Source organism: Lemur catta, chromosome 3, assembly GCF_020740605.2.
Source record: "Lemur catta isolate mLemCat1 chromosome 3, mLemCat1.pri, whole genome shotgun sequence".
Lineage (NCBI taxonomy): Eukaryota > Metazoa > Chordata > Mammalia > Primates > Lemuridae > Lemur > Lemur catta.
Genome location: NC_059130.1, coordinates 113,882,759 through 113,896,416, shown reverse-complemented (window position 1 = coordinate 113,896,416; position 13,658 = coordinate 113,882,759). Strand labels below are relative to the sequence as shown.

General features: G+C 54.6%; 2 protein-coding genes across 2 annotated transcripts in view; both read right to left on the bottom strand.

Annotated features, from left to right (window-relative positions):
- The window catches only part of ALDH4A1 (aldehyde dehydrogenase 4 family member A1), a 29,869-nt gene extending 23,632 nt beyond the window's left edge, over positions 1–6,237 (bottom strand). The window contains exon 1 of the mRNA XM_045548570.1: positions 6,056–6,237. Coding sequence (XP_045404526.1) covers positions 6,056–6,222 — 167 coding nt within the window. The 5' untranslated portion in view covers positions 6,223–6,237. The remainder of the gene's footprint in view (positions 1–6,055) is intronic.
- Positions 6,238–7,805: 1,568 nt separating this feature from the next.
- IFFO2 (intermediate filament family orphan 2) overlaps positions 7,806–13,658 on the bottom strand; it is a 45,148-nt gene continuing 39,295 nt past the window's right edge. Inside the window, exons 8-9 of the mRNA XM_045548569.1 lie at positions 13,057–13,187; positions 7,806–11,883 (exon numbers count right to left, since the gene is read on the bottom strand). Coding sequence (XP_045404525.1) covers positions 11,778–11,883; positions 13,057–13,187 — 237 coding nt within the window. The 3' untranslated portion in view covers positions 7,806–11,777. The remainder of the gene's footprint in view (positions 11,884–13,056; positions 13,188–13,658) is intronic.

The window sequence follows — 13,658 nt, the reverse complement described above, 5'->3', positions numbered from 1 at the left end:
GCTTCCAACCCCACTCCCCATCACCCCATCCCATCTGCTGCCACGCAGCCATCCTGGTCTTTTCTGGGGTCTCCTCTGCTAACCTCACACAGTCTGAATGGGGCTCCTATCAGATCAGCTCATAGTCCTATACTTTTCTCGAAGCACCGGTGAAAGTCCTGGTCACAGAGCTCTGACTGGCCACCTGTGCTCCTGCCAGGCACAAGCCCCACGCAGGGCGCCTGTCCTCTGCATTCACCACCGGACACCGGGGCCCAACACACTGCCCGGCTCGCAGTGAGCACTCGAGAAAGACCTTTGGAAAAATCGAGGCACAAGCCATGTAAGAGTTGACATCAGGCCCCCAAGACTGGACTCTGAGGCTAGTGGTCTTCTGCTAACACCTGGGGCTGGACACAGTTCCCTTGGGTTCCCCAGTGGCTGCGTGGCCAAGGCCAAGGCAGGAGAAGTAGGAAGGAAATCACCTTGCTTCGCTCAGCCTCCTGGGCTTCCCGCTGTTATCTGAGGCCTGAGGCCCGATAAGGCTAATCCGCCTTATCACTGAGATAAAGACAATGGCAGGGGAGCAGGGAAAGTGCAGCGCCAGGCGGTGAGGAAAGGCCTGAAGCCCAGGATGCGCTGCCTCAGTCACTGTCCCTTTGTGAGCGCGGACACGCTCACTGGAGCATTCCGGATTTCAGGATTTGAAATTAGGGAGGCTCAACTGGATCTGCAAATGTTCCAAAATCCAACAAAGTCCAAAATCCTAAATACTTCTGGTCCCAAGCACCTTGGATAAGGGACACTCAACCTGTAGTGCAACAGCCATTTTACAGAGGAGGGTCAGGGACCGCGGTACTCACTCAAGGCTCAGGGTCACAGCTCACAAGTGACAGGGCAGGATCCGAGCCCAGGGCTTCCTTACTCAGGAGACACACACTCTAGCTGCAGTACCTGGAACGTCTCAGAGACCCACGATCAGACGGGGCTGATGGGACAGGCCAGTCCTCCTCACCATACAGCTAGAACGTCAGTTCCCACCTGGGCACAGAGGCTATCCCGACATGGGCAGTGACCTACCCGAGGTCACTCGGCTGCCCGCTGGCACCACGACTCAGCCCCAGGGTCTTCCACTGCAGGCCCCGGCCTCTGCCAGGAAAGGTCTGAGGGGTAAGGAGCCCCTAAGAAGGGCAGGAGTGAGCAGGGTCAGCAACAACGGCAGAGTTCTGCATCTGGGATAGCTAATTAGAATAAAGGGAAGGGACTGAGGACATGTGAGTTCCATACCTCCCGCCCTGACACCATCCTTGCTGCTGGGACCCTCTTGTCTTGATATTCCTGATAAAGGTTGATCGCTCAGGTAGTCCATGGTGGGAGGGGACCACGATAATAGTCACAGCAACATTTACTGAGCATTCCAGGTGCTGAGCACAGATCGAAGTGCTTTAATCCCCAAGACAGCCCTATGAGGTGACTACTGTTGTCATGTTTATTTTCAACATGAGAACATGAGACAGCACAGAGAGGGTGAGTAACCTGCCCAGGGCCACAGAGCTGCCAAGAGGTGCAGCCAGGATCCACGCCGTGCTGCGTTCTGGGCCATTCCAGCAGCAACTGTTCAACACCTACCGTGTGCCAAGCCAGGTGAGGGCACAGGAGGCAGAGTGCTCTCAAGGGTTCCAGCGCCAAAGGCTGCCTCAGTGGGGACTTTAACAATGTTAACGGTATTAGGATAATTGTAGGTTCTATTTATTCTTCCTCTCACATACTTACAGAGCACACATTAGGTACCAGGCACCCTGCAAGCCACGGGTCATCACTAACCCTTACAACCACCTGCTACATGGCTGTTGATATGATCACCCCCATTTTGCAGGTGAGGATGTGGAAGGGCCAGAGGACAGCTGCCTCACCAAGGCCACAAAGCGCTGGGTGAGTACGGGTTCACTGAGGTGGCCGGGAGGAGGGCGTTCCAGGCCAAAGACACTGCCCGCCATTGCTTGGAGGAGTTTAAGAACGGAGTATGTCCACAGAATAGTAGGAAGTGCCAGCTCCATGCCCACGGCACTCTGTGCCCATCCAAGGACTGGGCAGGCTGGGAAAAGCACTGGGTGGTTCTGATACTTTGAAAGTTAAACAGGCCGGGTGTAGTGGCTCACGCCTATTATCCCAGCACTTTGGGAAGCCAAGGCAGGAATATCACTTGAGGCCAGGAGTTCCAAAACAGCTTGGGCAACATAGCGAAACCCTATCTCTACAAAAAATAGAAAAGTTAGCTGGGTGTGGTGGCATGTGCCTGTAGTCCCAGCTACTCAGGAGACTGAGTCAGGAGGACTGCTTGAGCCCAGGACTTTGAGGTTGCAGTGAGCTGTGATCATGCCACTGTACTCCAGCCTGAGCGACAGAGCGAGACACTGTCTCAAAAAAAAGAAAAGAAAAGGAAATTAAACAGGCAGATTTAAATAGAGAAGAGTCCAAAATCACCAAGGATAACCGCAGGGCACAGTTTCAGTCCACGAGCTCTCTGATGTCAGGTGGGCCGAGTAGGAGTCATCTCTGGATTTAGCACAAGGACAAGGGGCAGAAATCAACATTTCTTGTAAGCCTACTATGTACCTGAGTTCACTTGTTTATTATCAAATTTACACATAAATCTGTACCCTGTCTGTTTCCAAAGAGAACTTGCAGAGAGGTGTGAGGACACAGATGACAAAGTTAGTAGAGAAAAGAGCAGAAAGTCAGGGCTGAAGGAGGAAGGAGCCAGTCAGCTGGGAAGCCTGGTCTTCACTAGCTTGAGGTCTTTGACTAGTTTCCCTTAATTTCCACGGGCCACAGTTGTTTAATCTGTGACATGGGGAGAGTAACGCCTACATCATAGGTTGCTGTGGAGCTAAGTAAAATAATCTGCATAAAAGGCAAACGGTAGCCATTGTCAGCAGCCACCATCCCTGGGCCCATCCAGGAAGGCCACATGTTTGCGGCGACTGTTGAGACTGCAACCAGTGAGAAACACCTGTTGACAAGGAAGGGCTCACATGCTAAGTTCATTCGTGCACCAAAGGTTTGCCAAGGGCTGACCAGGCGTCAGACACAGTTCTAGGTCCTGGGGACATGCAGTAAGGCAGACAAGTCCATGATGGGAGAAAACACACTATAAAAAAAAGTATCTGCAGGCCGGGCGCGCTGGCTCACGCCTGTAACCCTAGCACTCTGGGAGGCCAAGGCGGGAGGATCACTTGAGGCCAGGAGTTCGAGACCAGCCTGAGCGAGACCCCGTCTCTACTAAAAATAGAAAGAAATTATATAGACAGCTAAAAACATATATAGAAAAAATTAGCCGGGCATGGTGGCACATGCCTGTAGTCCCAGCTACTCGGGAGGCTGAGGCAGTAGGATCGCTTGAGTCCAGGAGTTTGAGGTTGCTGTGAGCTAGATGATGCCACGGCACTCACTCTAGCCTGGGCAACAGAGTGAGACTCTGTCTCAAAAAAAAAAAAAAAAAAGTATTTGCAGACAAGCCTGTTTTTATGTCGCTTTTTTAAAGCATATATATCCATGGAAAGTTAAAAGGAAATCAAAATCAAAATGTTGACCAGTTACCTCTGTGTGGTGAAATTACAGGTGACGTTTGCATTCTTTTTTGCTTTATCCGTACCTTTTACAATGGGCATGTATTAATTTATTAAAAATAAAACACACTATCAAGGGTATTTTAAAAAATAGGTTGAGATTCCTGGCACTCCAGGCAAAAAAGGAAATGCTAAGGACAGACCCACACTGTTCCTCAAAAGAACAGTTTTTCTCCGCACCAGAGTTTGACACATAGAACACTGAGAGAGATTACTAAAAATGCCCTACAACTGTTTCTCTACAAATGCAGACCTGGCACGCCACAGGCGTGTCTTAAATGTTTGTCAAATAAACGAACAAGTGATCAAATACCAAATAGCAAAGCTGTTCTCCTGGACCTAGAGCAATGACTCTCAACTGGCGGGGCAGTGGAGGGCATTAATTTTGCCCCCAAGTGACATCCAGCAATATCTGCAGATATTTTTTAAATGTCATGACTGGGGGTGCTACTTATCCGGTGGATAAAGGTGGGGAGAGGGATGCTGCTAAACGCTCTACAATACACAGGGCAGACCCCACAACACCAACAATCTGGCCCCACATGTTAATGGTGCTGAGGTTGAGAAATCCTGTCCAGGGCATGGGGCCAGCTGCCGCATCAGAAGAGGTAATCTGAGCCTGGGAACTGGTTACAAAATGCTCTCTCTCCCTTCTCAACTGAGGAGTCCTCATTATTAAGAGCATGAATCTGGAGTCAGACCAACTGTAATTTTAGTCCTACGTGTGCCTTAACTGGCAGATAGGTTCCCCATCTGTAAAACGGGGATAATAATATAGTGCTTATCAGCATGGTGTTGGCCCCAGGACACTTGATGTCTTGATAATTATTGTTACTATGGGCTTTTCTTTTAGAATATGGATTGTTTTCTGTCGAATATTAGACTTTTTTATGTCTAAGCACTTCTCCTCCCCCAGTAAGCTGAAAACGCCTCAAAGGCCCCACCCACATGTAAATTGCCAGGGTATCCCTCACCTTCAGTGTGTTTAGCAGATCACTGCTCATGGCAGGTACTCAGTAAAGATGTGAATCTACAAGGTGGCCCCACCTCCCTGGGGCTTGCATCTGGGGTTTGAGAAAGGTGGTCTCAGTGCAGGGAGATGCCTGCAAATGCAATCACACTCAGGGTGTGGCAAGGTGGCCCCTGATCTGGGCCTGGGAAGATGAACCCTTCTGTCCCATGTCCTCTTCTTGTGCCCTTTCCTCCCCCCTCCCACCCAGAGGACATAGAGCAGTGTTGAAATTCACCTGTGCTCAGAGCATCCTGTGCCATCCCTGGTGGGGGCAGGGGCAGTAGGGGTGAGGGGTGTAGACAGACACTGATTAACTCAGAAAGGGCACAGCTCAGCAGAAGAGACATACCAGGATCATGCAAACAAAACTCAAAAGTACAGGGCTGGGGGTGGGGGGCCCTCCACAGGGAGGTGGGGGAGCAGCTCTGAAAGGGAGGACAACGTAAACACTGAGGGCAGCCCCACCAGACTATGAGCCCCTATTTACCTCCCCCACCTAGCCCAGAGCGGGCTCTGAAAACATGTGTCACTGAGTGGGCAAGGCTCCAGGAACCCAACTTCACAGTGTCAGGATTTGCAAATCTGAGTCTGAAGGGCAGCTCCACCTGGGAACTGCTCCTCGGTTTCTTCATTATTTGGAATAATATCTACCTCCCAGGATTGAGAAGTTTAAATAAAAGTGATAACGACGATCATGACAATAATAATAACTGGGCACTCACTGCCCAGGTGCCAGGCGCTGTTCAGTGCACTTTCCATGTATTAACTCATTTAATCCTCACGGTAAGACACATGCCAAGAGCCCAGCACAGCATTTGGCACATTATAAGCACCCCATAAATGTTATTTATCCCACCTACCAGAAGAAAGAAAGGAGTCTCTCTTTTCTGCCCAACATTTAACTTAAAAAAAAAAAAAAAAGGAAAGAGTAAAAGAGGTCGAAGTGCCCGTAGAAGAAGAGGACTCGGGGAATTCCGGGGGGGCGGGGGTCCTGCACGTGAGACGAGGGCTGGAAGGCGACAGAGGTGGCGTGCTAAAAACAGGTGCCCCTCAGGGGAAGCCGGCCAACTTCGACGGTCCAGCTTCAGGAGGACAGCGAACACGAAGGCTGCTTTCCAGGCGTGGGACCCGGCAGCGCCCGAGGCACCCCACCCACCCCACCCGGTGGCAGGACTCGGGAAGGAGGGTCCCCTAGCTAAAGGGAGGTGACTCCCGAGGGAGACGGGGCGCGGGGTGCTAAGGGATCTCGGTAGGAGAAAGGCCTGAGTGGAGGCCGGGGGGCACTAGAGGAAGCGACCTCGGGCGGAGGGGCGCCCCTGGGGAACCCGGCGGGGACCGGAGCAGCCCGGGGGTCGAGCAGGGAGGCAGCGCGGCGCCCAGCGACCCCCTGGCTCCCGTACACGCTCCCGCCGTCCCGGGCCCGGCGCTCACTCACCTGGCTCCCCTCCAGGGGCGGGCCAGCAGGGCCTGGCGCAGCGCGGGCCAAGGCTGCGACATCTCGGGCACCCGGCGGGGATAGTGGCTAGAGCGTCCGCCCGGGCACCGCGGGACGGCGCCGCCCCGCCCCGAGCGCACCATCTCGATGAGCGGGGGAGGACGCATCACCCCCAATGTCCTCCCAGCTGGAGATCTGCCAGAGTCCCTCTGCATTTACCTTTGACAAATAAAACTCTACACTTGTTGGAAAGATGGAGGAATTGCGTAGCACAGGACAAAGGAACCCGAAAGTCAAGTCCTAAAATATATGCGTTTTCCCCTTCTCTCTTTTTGGTACGACCCAGGGTGGGAGAGGGCGTGAACCTCGCCAACCAATCAGAGTGACACATGGAAGCTCCTGAGCCAATCAGCGGGGCGGTCAGGTTGCTGCCTTTCTAGGCCGGAGGAGAGAGGGGCCGAAAGAGCCAATGAGAGCGCCGGGGTGGGGTCCTGGGCGCGCCAGGTGCAGCGGGCGCCAGGCCGCCAGCTCCCCGGTTGCGGGACCGGCGGGCTGGGAACGTGCCTTTTGCCAGGCTCGGCGACCCGCAGGCCGCACCGCGTCTAAGCCCCGTCCCCGCCTCTACCGAGAGCCGCGGGCCGCGGGCCCCGGGCCGAGCCTGCCTTCCAGCTTCCTGGCCGGGCAGCCTCCCTCCACCGCCCGGCCCGGCGCGGGGCCGCTCCCCGGCCTGCCCCCCTTGGCTGATTACCATCAGCACAAGCTAAGGCACGAGCCGCCCATGCCTGGCTTTTCCTTCAAAGCCTCTGGCCGAAAAACCAGTTGTTCCTGAGCTTTTTCCCCCCCGTGTGAAAATTTCAGTTTTCTCTGCGAGCAGTTGTTTGCTTTGGTGAACACGCGAAAGTTTATTGAAAACTTGGATTCTTAGGTCTTCTCTGATGAGCAGGTCTCAGGCACCCAATTGGCTCCCAAAGTGCTATTATGGGTTTTCTCACCCTCCGTTCTAATTTGTGCTTCCTCTAGCATCGCGAGCCTGGCACCTGCTCGGGAGTCAGTTCTGATGCGGATTCCAGGTCCTCCGTAGGAGACTGGGCACGTTACATAACTTCTCCGGCCTCAGTTTCCTCCTCTGTAAAATGGAGGTAATAATAACCCGCTTCAGAATGCCCGCATCATCTCAGGCCACTCCTTTTCCTCTAGATTACACCATTTAAGACAGGAAAGGGAAACGACGTAAGTACAAGACTTAGAAATAGCAAAACGTAAACTGGAATTACTAGCGGCTGTTTGTCTTCATCCTTGAAGAAGACCCTGGTCAGGTGGGCTCAGTTCACACTGGGGCAATGTTGTCCTAATGCAGCAATGCAGCATTAACAAGAAGAACTAGAACACTAGACAGGATCAAACCCAGAGCCCTGGGAGGTGGCCTCTTGTGGGCGGGGTGGAGAGGCTTGGGAAATGGGGGCTTTGTTGTGGTCATAAGGACCTCAGTTCCAAACCAGGCTATGCCAGTTACGTGGCTTGTGATCTCTGTGGTTCTCTCTTCCCCTTCCATCAAATGTGTAATAATTCCTGCTTTATCTTCTTCCAAAGATTTTATTGTGAGATGCGAATGTAACAGGTGACATGAGATTTCCCTGTGTTATCACTGATTAGCTAAAGAGTTTATTGTAGTGTCTATATGGCCCCAGTCCTCTCACCCCTCCCCCAGCACCAGATTTATCCTTAATTAAAAAAAAAAAAACACCATCAATTCTAAGACATTTCACTTTATTTAAAAGAAGCCAATATACAGGATATAAAGGGCATGATATTTACAACAGTACAGTAAACAGGTTGGTTTCCGGTAGGATCAGTAGTCTCAGTGAGTATAAACCCCGCTTCCCGGTGATGCTAGACCCAGCTGGCAGACAAACGGCAACAGTAGGGTGGGATGGAACCATGGGATATAAAGTCTCCCTGGATGGGGCTAAAAATCAGGTAGATGCTAAAATGTCCACAGAGGGGTCTTGTGAGGAGGAGGGCTTTGCCTCATTTCTTTGAGGGCTTGGGAGGGAGGGGCGTGGTGAGGGATTTGCCCAAGACTAACACGCAGCCCACGCTGGGCCCGGGAATCCTCCACTCGTGGGGGATTCTCTTCCAGGTTGAATCTGGCTTTACATGCACCCGCCCGGCCACCTCCAGACTCCCCACTCTAGCAGAGTATCCCTCTAGAGTGAGAGTCCGGTGTCTCAGGGGGAGGACCCGACAGCCCCACTGCCACCCACGCTCTGCTGCCTATCAACCCTCTCCCAGCACAGCCGAGTTGGAAATGGATCTTGGCAGACCAAAGTTAGAGTGACAAATCAGAGCCCATCCTCTGCAGCAGAGCTTGTCCCTGCCTAATGCCCCCGTTCCCTCCCCACGGCCACCTCAATTCTGAATTCCCCACAGCCCACTGGCCCCCACAAGTGCCCCTCCAAGACTTCCAAGGAGCTGAGGCATCAGGGGAGAGGGAAGTGGGGTGAAGTGGGACCTGTGCTCTGCCGAAGCTGCTCCCGGGTGTGGATGACCAGAAGTGAGGACGGAAGACAAGCCGGGGGAAGGGTACCGATTAGATTCAGTCCTGCGGCAACATGCACCCTATCTTGTCCACGGGAAAATGCTGGGCTCCCACAACTGCCTACCCTAGATTTAAAAAACCTTGCCTTTCATAAAAATAGATGAGAGTCTCTTGCTTTATAAATAGATTATATTTAGCTTAAGTTACACCTTATATTATCCCCGACCCTGCCCCTCTCCTCCCATCCCAAGCCAGGGTGGTTTGAGTCTCCCTAGGTCACCTGAGCTCTACCACTGAGCTAAGCCCATGTCTGGTGCTTCAGGGACCTCAAGACACATTGCCACAGGAAAACCAGATATGTTTGCTTGCCAATAGTATTTTTCCCTGTTCAGAGTCCCAGAGGAGTGAGTGTATGTGTGAATTTCACAACGAACCAGGGAGCCAAAAGGACGCTGCTCTCCCTGCCCCTCCCCAATCCTCTGTATAAAACCCCCAAAAGCAGGAGAGTGAGAGAGGACAGCACAGGAGAGCCCATCTGAGAACAATTCTAAAATACCAATGTCAATATGACACTGGGCTTAGACATAGAAAATCAAAATCAAGTATTTACAGCTTTACAAAGGACGGACCAATTCGTCCCAGCTAGGCCCGGTGCTACCCCAGCAAGCGTTGGAGTCTTTCTTGGCAAGCTGTGGGCTCGTGGCAAAGGGACAAGCAGGGCCCACTGGCAACTAACTGGAAAAAGCACATGGTGGGGAAACGGGCAGCCAGGCCAGACCCAGGAACCAGCCCAGGGGGACAGGCCGGTCACACCCGTGCTCTCCTGCCCCAGCCACCTGCCCCAAGTCCTTGCTCCCAAGGGGAGGGCAGACACTGAAAGCCAGCACTCTCAGGCCAGTGTCTCTCTGGCTCCTGCTGCTTTCAGACTCCCTGGGCAAATTCAGAGCACCCTCATCCCCAAAGACAAATGACCTATGTATACAGGGGGGAAACAAAAATAATACCACGAGACACCAATCACCATGGTAACCTTAGTTACCCTCAGACTCTTAGCACTGCCACCTCACTGTCTTAACTCCAAAGATACGTCTGTCACCCTCCCGCCACCCTGAGGAACGGCCCAGGGCCGCTTCCTCTCCACCCGCCCACCTCCCCAGCCACACACAGTTCCTTGCCTCCCCCCGCCCTGGACGGAGGGACCCACGGGGCGGACACTCTCCTGCCCTCGTGGAAACGGAAAACCTTTTCAGCAGCTGAGGTCCAAGCCCAGCTGGCTCTGTTAACCTTTGGTTCAAATAAAAATAATAAAACAACAATAACAATAAAAATCAGGTACGTTTGAACCCTGTAACCTTTAGAACAAGGGTCAGTGAGGAGGAGAAAAAGGAGCTGTCTCTCTTCCAAAACCATTGTCCCTCCGAGTGCCTCTGCCAAAAGGGACTGTTTGGCTAACAAGGGACGCTGACCATGGAAGCCTCCGCAGCCAGGCTGCCACAGGGGACCAACTGGGATGTTCCCCCAACAAAACAAAACAAAGGAAAAAACTCATGATGAAGGCCACCAAATTCTGATAAATTACATCACGCACAGTCACTAACACATTCTCACTTTCTCTCACTATACATATATATGAGTACTATGTACAGTATTTTTAAGACCGTAAAACAGGGGGGCGGAACGGAAGAGAGAGAAGGCCCTTAAAGGTCCGTGGTACCCTGGGGAGACCACGACCCCACCCAAACCCAGGGCCCCTTCCTCTGCCTGGGGAAGAGGCAGTGGGTAGCGAGTTCTGGTCCTTGGGCACATTTTGCTCCTGTGACCACCAGAGGGAGCTCCTGGGCCAACAGCAACAACAAAAAAACGATACTCAGCCATCAGCCCCACTGCAGTGGGCACAAAACATCTAAAAAATAATAAGAAAGCAAAGCCTGCTCAGCTGGCTCCAAGCTGAGATTTGGTGGGTGGTCTCCACACAGCGCCCTGCAACTCGGGCCCACTCAAGCCCTGGGGAGATACTGGCTCAGATTAACTCCCCAACTGGTCAGTCGAGTGGGTTATGCAGAGAGGCTTGTGACTGTCCCCTCCCCTTGCCGATGCCTCACTCCCGCCAGGGGCCGGACAGTGGGGCAGTGGAGAACCCGGCCGGCCCCGGCCCAAGGCCAGGGGAAGGGAGCAAAGACCAGGCCTGGCCCCTTCAGACTTTCTCACAGAGAAATTACAGATCTAGAACCCCCGTACTGCTGGCTGGAGGGAAGAACATTGAGTCATCAGAGCAACAAAAGACCCCCACGCCCACCCCAAACCCACAGAGACCCCAAGGAGAACAAGCAGTCAGGCTGCCGGTCAGTGCCCACCCTCGGAGCTGCGAGAGAGACCACCCTAACCTGGGCCCCCTCCCAGCCCTGGGGGGAAGCCAGGAGCCTGGGGAGGGCCCGCCTTCCACAATAGTATAAGGCAAGCTGCTTTTTTTTTTGTTTTGTTTTTTGCATAGTAGTTAAAACACAGTGAGGCTCCACCTTGCCCCTCACAGTGCCTTCTCCCCCATGTTGCCACTCGATCCAAAAAGAAAATAAAAATTTGTCCTCCCCCCCTTCCTTCCACCCTTCTCTCTTTCAGAGACTGAGAAAATCTGGGACACCCCCACCCAGGCCTGGAAAGGTCACAGAGGCAAACAGCCCCTTCCCAGGGGGAGGTGACCACCCCGAGCTGAAGGTCACAGGTCGGCCGATGGAGGAAGGGAGGGCACAGCTCTCCGCCAATCAGAGGAGCAGGTGGGAGGGTAGAAAATCGCATTACACCTCGCCTGGCCCCGGCCCTCACCTTAAGAGTTTTGTATAAAAACACCTGCTAGGAATAATTCTTTGGAGCTCAAAGTGGCTCAGCTTAAGGGAGAAGGCACCGTTAACACTGCATCGTCCGGACAGAAGTCTGCATTTGTGATGTGGAGAACAATAGAAATTGACAGCACCATTCCTTGGGTGGGTGGGTGGATGGAGACGGTCAGTCGGTGGTGGGGGTGGAAGGGAGGAAGGAAGCAGCGGTCCCTCGGGGCCTCCAGAGAAGGGAGGGCGTGGGAAGTCTGTGTGGGGAGGACTTGAGCCCCGCTCCGAGGAGCCTTCCTGGCCCGTGGGGAGAGGGGCAGGGGCCCCACCACCAAGACCACCAGGCGCGGGGCCTCGGTCATCAGCTGACCATGGGCTCCACGTCTGCCTCCCGCTCGAACTCGTCCTGGATCTCGTCTGTGCTTCCTGAGTCGCTGCTGGCCACGGAGCTGGGGGACGGTGAGTTCCTGGAAGGCACAGGAGGATGGGGGCACTCAGAGAACAGCCCGGGGCCCCCGAGGGGTCAAGGAGCCGGAAGGCTGAGCCACTCCTGTCGTGGCCACCCTCGCGGGGTGGGGTGGGGGGGCCGCCCCGAGACCCTACCCCCAGCCCCCGCCCCGGGTTCCCTCAGAATCCTTTAGGCTCACGGGTTGAATGTGGCTCTCCAGACCTCTTGGGACCCCTGCCCCAGCCTCTAATGGGCCTGGGTGTGTTGGCTTTGCTAGACACAAAGCCCCTGGGGAGCAGAGACCATGGACCCAGCTTGGTTCTGACCCTCCAGTCACCTAGCACAGGTCTGGACACAGAGGAGGAGCTCAGAAAACCCCAGGACTCAGCACTCAAAGGGAGGCCGCGCCGGGTGGTGGTGAACACCGGGTTGGAATCCTCGCCCTGTCTCGGATGAGGCGGGGTGGGGGGCCTCAGGCAAGCTCTTTAACCTGCCTAAGTGTCTGCTCCTCCACCGGAATACAGGTGGTGACAGCAGCAGGTCCTGGGGGGTTGGCGAGTTAAAGAGACGACCGGCCAGGCCGAGGCCCCACGCGCTGCCACCCACGGCCCCACGCACTGCCCCCCACAGCGCTGCCTGCCTCACGTGCATCCTGCAGCCCCAGCCAGAAAAGCAAGTCCAACAACACGTATCTGTGCTTCGTGCCAGGCATTCTCCCTGCACTATCTCATTTTGTTATCGGCACGTCTGTCCCCCAGCAAGGCTGTGCGTCCCCTGAAGGCAGGGGCCCTGTCTGTTCGTGTGTCAGTTTCCTGGGAACAGACCCCGGATGGAAGAAGGGAAAGGAAGGGGAATCTCTTCCTACAGACAAACGGGGGCCTCATCGGCAGCGGTGGGGAGGGGCGCCCTGCTCACCCCCTCCACCCCTTGGGTCAGCAGAAAGGGGGGTGTGAGCCCCATGAGGGCAGGGGGTCCCCGTGACCTTGCACAGAGCAGTATCTGCTGAATTGGGGGGTGCGGGGCCAGTGCTGTGGTGGGAGTTGCATTTAGATAGGTAAGTCATCTAGCACACAGTGGGTGTGCTGATATTCAATGGATGGACGGACGGACAGACGGGTTGGGAAGATGAAGTGCGGCCAGGCTGCAGGTCGCAGCCCCGGAAAGTCCCCTCCCAGGAGGATGGGCCGGGTACCTGTCTGCGGAGCCTTTGATGAGCCGGCGGCAGGTCTCCATCTGCACGTCCAGGCCGCGCTTCATGCTGCACATCTCCATGTACTCGTGCAGGTGTCGGTTCATGTCGCTCTTGGCTGTGGCCAGCTCCAGCTGGGGGAACCACCGGGCAGTGAGGGTGAGAGCGAGTGATCCGCGCGCAGAACCCCCAGCAGCCTCCCTCCCCGATGCCTGGGTGGGGGCACCGTCGAGGCCGCCCTCTGCTCTCTGCACACTGGGCCTTCCCCCCAGAACTGTGTGTGGCCAAAGAGGAACGGTTGCTTAGCAACCCCAGAGGCAGCCTGCCCTGACAGACCCCGCAGTTCTGATAACTCCACTTTACGCAGCAGCAGCATGTCTGGGCTCCTTTATGTGGACTCGATTAGAAAAATCCTCAAGTCCCTTCCATGTTTCTGACCCTCTCCTCTGTCAAGTGATCCTTCCCCTGGTGAAGGTGCTGGGCTTCCCCTTCTCCTGCGTGGTGGCAGCAGGCACTGACTCCCACCTGCACAAGTGGTCGAGTGCACGGCCCTGGGGCCAGAGAGAGCTGGCCCTGAATGCTGCCTCTCGGCTGTGAGGCCTCAG